At 39.8% G+C, this 12,797-nt stretch overlaps 1 protein-coding gene across 2 annotated transcripts; it reads right to left on the bottom strand.

The window, feature by feature from the left end:
* Nucleotides 1-1,348: 1,348 nt before the first annotated feature.
* Nucleotides 1,349-11,089, bottom strand: prox2 (prospero homeobox 2). 2 transcript variants are annotated; one of them, XM_044167388.1, is made up of 5 exons: nucleotides 10,966-11,089; nucleotides 7,762-9,389; nucleotides 5,779-5,886; nucleotides 4,082-4,276; nucleotides 1,349-2,229 (listed from the first exon to the last, which is right to left on the bottom strand). In XM_044167388.1, the coding sequence occupies exons 2-5, from the start codon at nucleotides 9,313-9,315 to the stop codon at nucleotides 2,062-2,064; spliced, it is 2,025 nt and encodes a 674-aa protein (XP_044023323.1). In that variant the 5' UTR covers nucleotides 9,316-9,389; nucleotides 10,966-11,089; the 3' UTR covers nucleotides 1,349-2,061. The 2 variants fall into 2 exon arrangements, with proteins under 2 accessions (XP_044023323.1, XP_044023322.1); XM_044167387.1 differs by lacking the exon at nucleotides 10,966-11,089 and adding an exon at nucleotides 10,773-10,900.
* Between the last annotated feature and the right edge of the window lie 1,708 nt (nucleotides 11,090-12,797).

Below are 12,797 nucleotides of genomic sequence, written 5' to 3'. Positions count from 1 at the left end.
TCATCAAAATCAGCATTTTGTATAGATGCGCCTTTCTAGGAGGTTAAATGCACAGCACAAAGCATCTGTTCAAACAGTGTTTTTGTTTGAATTTTATCACGTCCTGTTGCCTTTTACTTTTCATTTCATCTTCATTACAAAGCATGCTATCTGAGACTCACAGAGCGTAATTTCATATTGTGTTGTTTAAGTTAAAGCCTTGTGAGCCAGAGGCAGTTAAACAACTGAAGGTATTTTCTGTGTTTTCTTTCATTATATCAGAGGTTACCAAGTCTTGTTCAGAAAATGTTACACAACAAATTAATTTGCAAAGCACTTTGGTTCAACCAGAGGCGTTTTAATTGAGTTGAGAATGTAAATCAATTTACTGAAGAAGACAGATCTAATTGAAAAGAAATGTCTATTAAAAGATTAGTGAGGTTTATTGTCTCCAGTCTTTGTCATCAACCAATCCAACTAATGTTTTAATTTCCTTAATGTTATCATTTCTGATGTAATTGGTGCTTGGGTACCTAACAGGTTTTCCAATTAAATGTTGTTTTTGGGCACTGACAATGTAATCTCGCACAGTGACAAGAAACAGTGTACTTTTATAAAAGTGGTCCACACTGTTGTGCATGGTGCGTTCCCATCTTTATTATTTTATTTGTTGCCTGTTTGTTAACAGTTTAGATATAAAATGACCTGGAAACATACAATAATAGATGTGTTATGTGTTAAATACTTAGCACTTCGTTCACGGTAAACTATACGATTGGCAGGGAATTTAATTCATCACATTTAACTCACTGCTGTGATTTTTTGGTTTATATTAAGCCCAACGCATCAAAAGTAGCTCATCTGTGATTTTTGTGACATCACCAAACTTGCGTGTGCACGTGTGTGTGTGTGTGTGTGTGTGTGTGTTTGCGATCAGCGTGCTTTGAGTGGGTGCCTGGAAGAAAGAGTCAACGGGTTTGTGGAATTTTGCTTTGGTGGCACAACTGTGATATGAGGTCACCTCGGGCATTAGTCATTAGGAGGGAATGCATTGTGGCTGTTTTTAAGACATGGCAGTTGTCTGCATCCGCACCGACCACATAATGAATGCAGGCCTTAGAAAGTTGACTTGAATTGGCTTCGGTGAACAATGTGAACGGCATAGTTTGGGGGACATTTAACAGCTGGCTGTTGGACGTGGATTAGAGGCACCTTAGGGGCTCAGCTGTGACACACAGTATTTTCATACTGAGAGTTAAACATTTACGACTGAAAACAAAGCATTTACCTGGTGTGTCTTGTTTCTTTAAACGTTAAAATGTTAATGTTGTGATTATTGCCAAAGAAAACAATAACATTGAAGTTTTATATTATAATTTAGTGCATCTTTAATTTCAACAATCATCCAGTACAATGTGTTTCTCTGAAATAAAGGAAAATTATTGTACTTTACATGACCTTTATACATGATAATAAAACCCATGACACTCACTTGCATTATTTTTTTTACATGCACATTCTGTCAAGCTAATAGTTTACAACATAATTATAGAACATTATGCAACATACAACAGCAGCGCATGTACATTTACACAACACACATAGCTATGAAAAGAGATGTAGTAGAAGTAATACTGACAGTAATTGCCAAAAAACTCTTCCAGTTCAACTAAATCAAGCTACACTATAGTTTAATAATATCGAAAAGAACGATTACACTTTGTAAACATTTTTACACACCTACAAACTCAGTAACTCTCTAAATGTGATGAGGCAGATTATATAAGTAAACACTAAACAATAGAATAAACCACAAGAGCATAAATATTTACCAATATTTGCTTGTTGGTAAAAATAGAACATACAGCATTTTAGACTATAGATAGTTTCTTTATTTTTAAAATGGTGTGTGTGTGTGTGTGTGTGTGTGTGTGTGTGTGTGTGTGTTTTACAGATCTACAAAATGATTAATTATCCAACATCTACATTTCACCTCACTAAAATGCACTACAAGAAAGGATGAAATAATACTGTCAAGTGACTAACTTCAGTTCCTTCACTGTTATAACTCTCCACTTCGGCCTATAAACAGGAAGATGTCTTGAACTCCTCTGGGACGTCGCTGTCCAGTTTACAGATCACCTTGTATATGGCCTTTTTCCAAGAGGGGTCTGAATCTTTGGCTGCAGAAATGGCATTGTAAAACTCATGCAAGGTGATTTCAGCAACCTCCAGGAATCTGTCTGGAACCTGTAAAAGACAGGAAAAGTGGAAACTTATAAGTGAAGTCAATCTGGTTAAAACCTTATTCTAATAGTGAAGAAGCACTCCATGCAATGATGTGTTACAAACATACTGAACAATCTTTTTTCAGTTTTCTCAAAGTTAGAAATGCATTAAATGAAGACCTGTAGCGCAATTCTTCAAACACTCAAACTGATGAAAGGGAGCCATCTCTTTGTTCTCTGCACACATATAATAAATGCAATGCTCCAATCATTAACTTTCATTTAGAGGCCTCTTTGATTAGCTAGTCTTGTTTTCTTGAACCTTAACTAACTACTGGTGATTTTTCTTCCCAGGGATTCTACATAGCAATGCCAGGGCCAGTCAATAAAGCATGATTATGAACCCCAACAGGAATATGGCAAGAAGCTGAAGATTAAAATGATATATAAGACGAATGGTATAAGACTTGAGATGGTTAGGTTTAGGTATATTATTATTTTTATATTGTGGTTAAGTAAGGATTTAGTGTGGTTAAAGTTGGGGTAAGAATCTGGAAGTGACCCATAGCTACATCAGGATCCATAAAAAGTCTAGATGCAATGGATGCTGGGAGAAGACCGCCCTGCAGCCCTTGTTTCCCATCCACTGGCCAGTTAGCACAACAGTTGTTGGCATAAGTTATTTTTCTTTCCCCTCATCTCCTGACACAAAAGCATCCCTGGGAAAGGAATGTCTTGGTCCCAAGGTAAAGAAAACGGTCCCGTCCCTTTCCCACCAAACGGCCTTCTCCCTTGGAATCCACAGCGTCTTTCTCAGCATTCCGCATCAGTAGCAATCTCAGTCTCGCTCAGGCGTACTGGTCCTCTAATCCTGAGTTGTTTTAGTGGGATTTTGCGGCTTCCTCTTCCCACAGTTTGATAAAGCATCACTCTGGAGTTTAGATAATGGCTGTAAAGGCTGGCCAGCCACAGGTGCAGTGTGACAAACAGGTCAGCATACGGACATACGTGACCATAGCTACATTCTGACAGGAGGACATACTTCAGCACGTTAGTAACTGCTGTGATGAATCTGTCAACACCGATGCTTTAGAGGAATAGTTTGAGATTTGGGGAAATAAGCTTATTCGCCTTCTGGCGGAGAGTTAGATGAGGAGATTGATACCACTTATCTGTCCATTAAATATGAAGCTACAGCCAGCAGCCAGTTAGCTTAGCTTAGCATAAAGACTGGCAACAGGGGGAAACAGCTAGCCTGGCTCTGTCCGAAGGTAATAAAATCTGCCTACCAGCACCTCTAAAGCTCACTCACAGTATTAATGTGTTATATCTCATTTGTTTGATCCGTACAAAAACTGAAGTGTGAAAAGTTGCCTGGCAACTGTTCAAAATTCAAAAAACAACATATAAGGTGTTCATTTGTGAACTTTAGTGGTGCTGGATTTTGTTACCTTTGGACAGAGCCAGGCTAGTTGTTTCCAGTCTTTATGCTAAGCTAAGCTAACTGGCTGCTGGCTGTAGCTTCATATTTATAGTACAAGAGAGTGGTATCTTCTCATCTAACTCTCCGCCAGAAAACAAATAGTGTATTTCCCAAAACCTTTAAGACTAATATATTTTCTCTTATTATGTATACATAAAAAAAATACTCCAGGTGGATTACCCTGTGGAGCAGGGATGGAGAATATAACAGAAAATACTGTATGTTCTTCCAATTTAAGAAAACCTTGTTTATCTGTCACAGCATATATACAGAATGAGAGCAGCACCTCTTTTGACAAAACCTCAAAAGCAAAAAATCAGCTAGAATGAGCTCGATGCTAACAATACAAACTGCAACATAAAAGAATGAATGACTAATGAGTGACACTTACGTGGAAGTCATTGGCTTTATTGTAGTGCATGTTCAGTGCCCGGAACAGCTCTGAGTCCCTGCTAACTGTAATGTCTTTGACATCACTGATGCTGTCAACGATAGCCTGGCGGGCAAACTTCTCCATCTGTATGTAGTAGAACTCCCTGAAGTTACTGAACCACTTGATCAGCTGAGAGGTGATGCAGCGGTTGAACTGGAAATGGACAGAAAAAAAAATACTTCACTTAATTCATATTATTATATCATAATATATACATTCAAAGGTTTACAGCAGATGATTAAAGGGGCCATCCTGCAACAGAAGCCCCTGCATTCACAATAATCTGTCCATCTGAAGTGTCCCTGAGCAAAACAATGAATCCCAAGTAGCTCCAGAAGTCCGTATCTGACCTTTGATCTCCCTGTGAAGTAGGTAAATGAAAGATCACGCTTTTCAGGATAAATTAAATATGTAATTTCAACATTTAATTTCAGATTTCAATGAGAGCATAAAGAAATGTAAAATATTAATCTCCATGCTTTTCAATTAAAAATCAAGTGGCTGTCTTTGGCATTAGCCACCCTTTCCATAATTGACTGCATTTGGTACCTGTAGGGCAAAATGCCACCAAATGGTCTGTCACTCTAAGCGACATTAATTGCTCTGATCCTTTCCCACCAATGTCCGGGGTGAAAAAACATCTGTCAGGGCTCTGTATTTCTAAACTCAGTCTTGACATTAGTCTTGTTATTCTATCTCCTCATCCAGAAAGACAGAAAAAAATGCCTAAGGGCTGGGCAGGCATCAAAGACGCTTCTTCTCTCTGGTGTGGTGGGTGAGAAAGCGGCAGCATAAGGACAGAAGGAAGCTTCCCTCTCATTGACTCGGGCTGATAGGATGGAATCAGACACTGGGATTAGGTGCTCTTTTGTTCAGTGCCACTTCCCACCACAGGATTGTAAGCAAGGAGGAGACGTTCGCAGGGCTGCAGCGACAGCATCCTCCCCCCTGACCCCGGGGGTCAGAGCAGATTGAGAGGCAGGGGCCCGCACTGGCTCAAAGATTCAGGGCCGTGGTGGAAGGAGAGAAGATAGGAGAGGAGATGCTAGAGAAACTCGAGAGGTGTTTGGAGAAAACTGGAAGGGAGGCAGGAGAGGTGGTATGAGTGGGGGCTTTTAATATAAGCAGGAAGGATATACTGTTCCTATTGGAAAAGACTAAAAAGAAGGGAGTGGAGATAAATAGGATGAATGAGAGGAACTAACAACAGGACAGAGATAAGGAGACAAGAGAGATGACAAAAAGAGGAGGCATGACACGAGACCAAGGCCAAAATACACAGGATGTTGTGTTTAGGGCCAGCTCACCACCGCCTGGTTGCTGCCGCACAAGTCTCTAATACCAACTCTGTTGACACTCAATAGCAATGCCTTGCCTACAAAGTCCTTTGTCACTCCATTTGCTGACTGGAGTGGCTTTTTTAAAGAGAGAATGCCCCTGTATCTCCCTCTGCCCCCAGGACATACTAGCAGCTCAGTGGCTTTGTTATTTAAACCCTCTGCGTTTTTGTTTCTCTCCTCCGACACACTGCTGATTTTTCTGCCCCAAACACATACTGACAAGTAGATACCGGGGAGTTAAACGCAGGACAAACAATTCTACAGGTTGTTTGACATGTTAAATAAAATTTTTTTTTTAATATGTAAAAAACTTACCTTGACATCAGGGAAGAAGGTTTTCAGCACATTGGAGCTGGGGTAGCGGGTGTAGAAGAACATTAGCTTTGCCTTCTTCAGATGGCTCGGGGTGAGACCCTCCTGGATGTTCACATTTACGTTAAGGCAGAAAAACTGACAATTAAATATAACACACAGCATACAGTCCTGTGCAAAGTGATAGCAGACCAGAGTATTGTGTTGCCTCAATCTTCAGCTAAATTGAATTTCCCTAAAGAACAGCGCGGCATTAACCAGGGAGTCAATAATGACCCTAACATGTGCTTATTGGCAAAACAGAATTACGAATTAGATTAGGGATTTTTAATTAGAGAGCGAAGAACTTCATGCCTGGCAGTTAAGACAGCTTGTTTTGAAATGTTTTGAAAAAGGAGCTGACATAGCTGATATAATTAAGTTGATTTAAAGACGACATATGTTCCTATATATTTTTTCCTCAGAAAACCCCCTGCAAAAATGGGAAATTTCGTAAAATGTTACAAAAAAGTAAAAAGTTACAGATAATATATATTTTAAATAGTTTCTTGGGTTACGTGGTATATTTACAATAATTTAAAAGGTGTAAAAATTGTTCAGCATGTATCACAATATATATTTCCTTTATTGCAAATATGAATAAATTCAATACCTTCTCAAGTTTTCCCCCTACGGCAATGAAGACGCTCAGGAGCATTTCCTCTGTAGTTCACCACCATGCCTTAGGTCATAATATTTCCTTATCAGGTCACCATGCTATACATTTTATTAGAGAACCCTACCTTTGAAATAAGGAAGTTTGGATGAAAGATTTATGTGGTATTGTTCAAAGAGAAGCAGAGCTCTTTGCACTGTAAAGATAAAGCACATCCTGATAGGCACCACATAATATTCCTCTAATGCTTTGCGACATGAGAATCAACAAAACTGAAAATTTCTCTGACTATTTTATGATAATTTACTTCATAATGAGCGATAGTAAAGAAATGAAATATTTCAATTAAATTAGGCAAAGAATGATAAATAGATATTATTCTAATCATATTGATTGTGGATGTCAGCAACCACATAATTTAAAATTTGTTATTAATGTTTCCAAACAAATGCCAAATGTTTCCCAGAATAGAACAACTTGTCCCAGGATGATTTTCTTTGGGTTCCTTTGAGCCAAACATACTGTTATCTTGCACTATATTTCAATCATGCACATTTGGACAAAGGTATCCAACAACAAATGCTCAAGACAAGAGCTCAAGTGTTATGGTTGGGAGGCACTTTTGATTTCCACCAGCACTCAGATGTGACCTTTTAGATGCACCCCTATCACTCTGATGATGGAGAAATAGATCCTGCACCTTTTCAAGTCTGAAAAAACGACGTTTCCTGAAACAGAAACCAATGCTTTCTCTGCCTTTGAAAAATTGGCTTTTGTTCCGGGCAATTCTTATCAAAGCCTTGTATTCCTTTTTATTTGTCTTTTTCTAAACTTAAAGTCATTACTCGGCTCAGATTAAAGAAGACGCTATAATTTTCTATGGGGTTAGTGAGATCAAAGAAAAAATTCTCCTTGAAGTTTGTTACTGGAACTGCCCATGCTGCAATGAACCTCAACCAGCCATTGTTCACATGGAAGAGCTGAAATATAGAGTTTGTATAAAATAAAAAGGTAAATACAGTATATATAAGATATTATCAAACATTCCCTGCTGTAATGGGAATAGTACAGAATAATAGGATCTTTTTAAAGTCTCGAGTAAATAAATTTCTAATAAAATGTAGTCATTCTACAATAGCTGTTTTGTATTTTCACAGTTTTATTTTTACATCACTGCACTTTCAACCTACAAATGTCAAAATAAACATCTGATTATTCTCTCTATTATTTATCATAATTATTAAACAATATAGTTTTTAATCCTGCATCAAGAAAAGGCAAAAAGCGAAGCCACTCTGGCTCGAAATATTTCTTTTAAGTAAAAAGGATATGTTGAGGGACATGTAAGAGTTTCGTTCAGCCATGCTCTGCAGTTCACCGCACTCAATCTTGACATGAGGGAGACACAGACTGTCAACGGTCACTGCCCCCAGGGCGGAGGGACGAGGGTGGTGGCCGAGGTGGCTGGATGTCACTTTGGACCTCATGGCGATGGTGTCCCAGGGCAGGTCCACTGAGTCTGGGGAGGTTCTGTCCATTGATGGGGGCATGCAAGGGAGACCCCCAAAGTTGGAATGGGGCCCGTACTTAAGAAGATGCTCTAGGATCTGACTGTCATGCAGAGGGGTGTTGTAGTTAAACTGAAATGGTGTCTGATGCACAGGATAGGGCCTCTTCACTGTCGGGGTGACTGAGCTCAGAGGGGTCACTGCTGGCTTGCGGACCACCAGTGACAGCGCCTCTGTCTGGTCCTGTGGGCTTTGAGCCTCGGAGCTTTCGTAATACTCCAAAGAGGGGGGTTTTACTGCAGCCTCCTCAGCCTGGGGCTGTTCCTGGGTGGAGCCGGCCTGCTGGCTCTTCCTGTCTGAACCCACGCTGATCTGCATCTCTGGAGATGAGCACATGCGCTGCTGAAGGGACACGTCCAGCCCTGTGGAGGACACCTTCTTGAACACTCTGTCCACACAGTCATTCACAGCCCTGGAGAGCTCCTGTTTCAGGGTTTCCTGTAGGTTCGGACTCTCTCTTTGGTGTACCAGATAACCAACTACTTTCATTCGGTCCTTACACTCTGCAGTCACTCTGCTATTCTTCCTCTCAAAATCATCTTCACTGCTTATGTAGTGTGACCGTGTACATTCTCCCAGGATGTCATGCTCAACAGCGACTTCTGTCTCATCTCTGTCGTTGTGTTCAGGGTCTTCCTGGTTGTAAACTTGAAGGAACTTTTCCTGGAGCTGACGCAGGAGCCTCTGCATGCTGTGCAGCTGCTCTTTCAGCTTGTGACACTCCTCATCCTTGGTGTTGCAGCTATCACTATTGCTGCTTCCAGGTCTTCTGTTTGCCGGTCCTCCAACAATGTGTTCCTGATGCTGAGGCAGCCTCTGTTTACGTTTGTTCTCCCTGTATGCTTCTCTGGCCTCTCTGGTGTCTCTGGCATCTGTGTCAGACCTCTCACTGTCTCCGTGCTGCCTGCTGTTGGGAGAGCCTGCCATGACCCTGATAATGTTCTCCACTCTGGCCCTCTTGGCCTGCAGGTGGTCAGTCATGGGATGCTCCCCCTCCGGGCTGGCTACTGTAGAAACGTGACCACTGGGAGAGGCAGCTTCCACCGCGCTGTCCTTTGAGGAGACACTGCTCTGGTCCTCCTGGCCAGAGTCAGCGGCAGTGGAGCCGGAAAGGTAGAAATGGCTTTCATCTAGTGCCCTGTTGTTGTGGATTGTCTTGCGGAGGAGTTGAGAGATGATGGATCCGTTGGAGTATGAGGCCAGAGGCTCATCATACATGTTTCTGCGGAAGCATGGCAACATGACATCAGGTTTGTCGTCCTCTAGGCAGCCTTCACTGGAGTTGTGCATGTTCTGGTCAGGAAGACTGAGGTTCATGCTCACTGAGAAAACTGCTTAGAGGGCTTCGGCTACACTCGTTGCAGAACCAGAGTTATGTCAAATGCAAGAATCTGAAATGACAGACAAATGGAAAACAGTTAAGATAATAAATAATGAAATAACACATTTAAAATAAAATAAAAATGTGTAGCCCTTTATTGTTTTTAAACCATATATGTGTCTTTTTTATACTGCTTAAAGTAAAGTAAAAAAGGCATCTTAATGTTTTTTGTTTCTTTGCCTATTTTTGCACATTGGCATTCAAATAAACAGTTGTAAAAATAATATGTAATATCTCTTTATGCTTTGGGTAGATAGCAAAGTATATTAATTTGTAAAATGATTACATTAATCTAATAGCTACAGCATTCACAGGTAATTCTGTCATTTTGTTTATAAAACTTGAAATCGCATTTGTGATTTTAAAATGATTACATTAGCAAGCAAATGTAGAATTACTGTTACATATGATGGAAAATCAAAGAACCCTGCCTTATTTGCAAGATCCTCAGATCAGTAAAAAAGAAAAAACAGAAAAGAAATCCTTGATCCTTACACGATAAGGGAGCGTGTTATTTTGTATCATTTCATCTTGGGTTTGTAAAAATGGTTAACACAAAGGATAAAAAGAACAACTGTGACATAGCTACCCATGAAAGGTAAATTTCAGCTTATGAAAGCCACAGACCACGCACAAGAAACGAGTCTGTGTATACATTATTTAAAAGCGAAAATATAATGACAATCTCTTTTTTATATAGTGTTCATCTTAAGGAGTGATCAAGAGATGATCTTCAGTGCTAAAAATAAAAAGCTTAATTGCCTGATTCTGCTGTCACTGGCTTCATTCCTTTTAAATGTTTATTTTAAAATATCTTCTTTGCTGGAACACAAAATATACTCACACAATGAGCTGCAAGTGCATTGTTAAACAAATTAAAAATAGTTACATACAAATGGAAAGGATGGACTTGAAAAGTAAAAATTCAACTTTATATTTCTATAACAGTTCCATGTTTCTATTTCTTACTTTTGATATAAATAAATATTCTATCAGAAAGACCAAACTGCTTCAGGAGAATACGTAAAAACAAGTAGACTCGCTTATCCCACAAAGCAAAGTTGGAGATAATTTAATTCTCCTATAATTTGTGGACAGTACAAGTAATTTCAATGTTTCCTTTACTCTTTACAGTTTGTATATTTCCTGCATTAGCAGGCTGTAGACCTACTGTTTGTGGAAAAATGGTGGACTAGCTGATGCCCACTGCCTGAAGAACAATACAATTTAAAACTAAATTAGATGTGAAACTATATCAAGTGAAGGTGCAGACTGGATTGATATCCTAAAAAAAGCTATAAATTATCCCAATAAGCAAACCAAATATTGTTTATGTTATAAAACCTGAAAACATTCTGTCAATAAACACGTGATAACTCAATTAAAAACTTACCGAACTTGATTACAGTTGTCAGCTGTACTGTAAAAGCTCGCGTGCAAATATCTCTCATGAAAAACCACTGAACTGAAGTGATGAGTTTTGAGGACGAGCTGAGCTGCAGGCGTGCACTTTGCCACACTACTACAGGGTTGCAGTTTAACCACAGTTCACACAGACAGAGTGAGCGGCAGTGATGGGACCTTACCTGTTGCTGCGCTGGGACGTGCTGCCGAGCTGATGGCCTGCGCAGACTGTGAGTTGGACAGTCGAGTGCAGGAGAGTGGATGCATCAAACGCAGATGGGGCGTGGCCATGTGAAAGCAATGAGGTGGTCGCCCATCACCCACATAATGTCAAGAGGAGGAAAATATTTGTAAGGTGTTGGAGTCTACTCATAGGTTGGAAAGTGGGCTTTCAAAATGGATGGTTTGAAGCCTGAATGACAAAAAAATAATAATAATAATAATATTGAGGCAATATGTATTAATATGCATCTGTAACTGGAAAACAAGAACTCGGTCAGCATGATGTTGGCCTACATGTATACATGATGTAAGCCGACATAAATCAATATACACTTTGGTGGGCCAGCAGTGAAACAGAGACAGGATAAAACACAATGCACACATTAACACAAAGAAGACAGGAGAGAAAACCAGAGTAAGTTAAATAAATTAGATCATGAATAAAATGAAAACAATTCCTGTCTTCTATACTCTTTACAGCATCTTTGAATGTAATAGCCCACTAAAAAATGAGCTTTGTAAGCTAAAAAAGTCATCTTAACTTATCCTTTCGCTATTCTGTTATATTCTACGTTTTTACATTGGTGCCTGTAGACATTATCTATTATCTCTATTATGTTCTAGTCCATTGTATGTTTTTATATTGTTACCTTTAGGCATTATCTGATCTTATTTCTATTCTATTCTATGTCATTCTCTTGTCTGTTTTTACATTGTTACCTGTAGGCTGTAAAGGTGGTGGAAGGTGTACCGTATTTACACTATATTTTTAGATTTCAGTGGTGGTATGTAACTAAGTACATTTACTCAAGTACTGTACTTAAGTACATTTTTGAGGTACTTTACTTGAGTATTTCCATTTTATGTTACTTTATACTTCTACTCCACTACATTTTTGGAAGCCAATATTGTACTTTTTACTCCACTACATTTATTTAACAACATTAGTTACTAGTTTCTTTGCATATTCAGATTCAGATTATGGATTAAGCTACCTGGCAGTATATAAAATAGGCTAGTTGAAATTAGCCTCATCTTTACCAGCTGCAACATTGGTGATACTTACACATGAATGTATCACTAAATACAATCCAGTGATATCATATATATTATTCTGAAATGGGCCATTCTGCATAATGAGCACTTTTTGTACTTTAAGTATATTTTGATGCTTATACTTTTGTACTTTTACTTAAGTAAGAGTTTGAATACAGGACTGTGTGTCGGACAGCGTGGTCAGCAACACTGGGGCCCCTCAGGGGACTGTCCTCTCTCCCTTCCTCTTCACCATCTACACCACATTCATCCACCACACAGAGTCCTGCCACCTTCAGAAGTTTTCTGATGACTCTGCTGTGGTGGGATGTATCAGTGGTGGTGATGAGACTGAGTACAGGGCTGTGGTGGGGTGGTGTGAGCAGAACCATCTGCAGCTCAATGCGACAAAGTCTAAGGAGCTGGTTGTAGATCTACGAAGGGCCAAGGCAGCAGTGACCCCAGTTTCCATCCAGGGGGTCAGTGTGGACATTGTAGAGGATTACAAGGACCTGGGAGTACACATGGACAATAAACTGGACTGGACCAAGAACACTCAAGCTGTTTACAGGAAGGGCCAGAGCCGCCTCTATTTTCTGAGGAGGCTGAGGTCCTTCAACATCTGCCGGACAATGCTGAGGATGTTTTATGAGTCTGTGGTGGCCGGTGCTATCCTGTATGCTGTTGCATGCTGGGGCAGCAGATTGAGGGTAGCGGACGCCAACAGACTCAACAAACTGATCTGTAAGGCCAGTGA

The sequence above is a fragment of the Siniperca chuatsi genome, linkage group LG15 (genome assembly GCF_020085105.1).
Source record: "Siniperca chuatsi isolate FFG_IHB_CAS linkage group LG15, ASM2008510v1, whole genome shotgun sequence".
NCBI classification, from domain to species: Eukaryota; Metazoa; Chordata; class Actinopteri; order Centrarchiformes; family Sinipercidae; genus Siniperca; species Siniperca chuatsi.
This window is presented reverse-complemented; position numbering and strand designations above follow the sequence as displayed.

Excerpts from the sequence above, each read along its gene's own strand:
- prox2 (XM_044167388.1), bottom strand. The coding sequence starts at position 9,315 with ATGAACCTCAGTCTTCCTGACCAGAACATGCACAACTCCAGTGAAGGC. Across the intron at positions 5,887-7,761 it reads ACTCTTACATGTCCCTCAAC|ATCCAGGAGGGTCTCACCCC; the intron begins ATATCCTTTTTA and ends GTAAATGTGAAC. Across the intron at positions 2,230-4,081 it reads ATAAAGCCAATGACTTCCAC|GTTCCAGACAGATTCCTGGA; the intron begins GTAAGTGTCACT and ends TGTCTTTTACAG.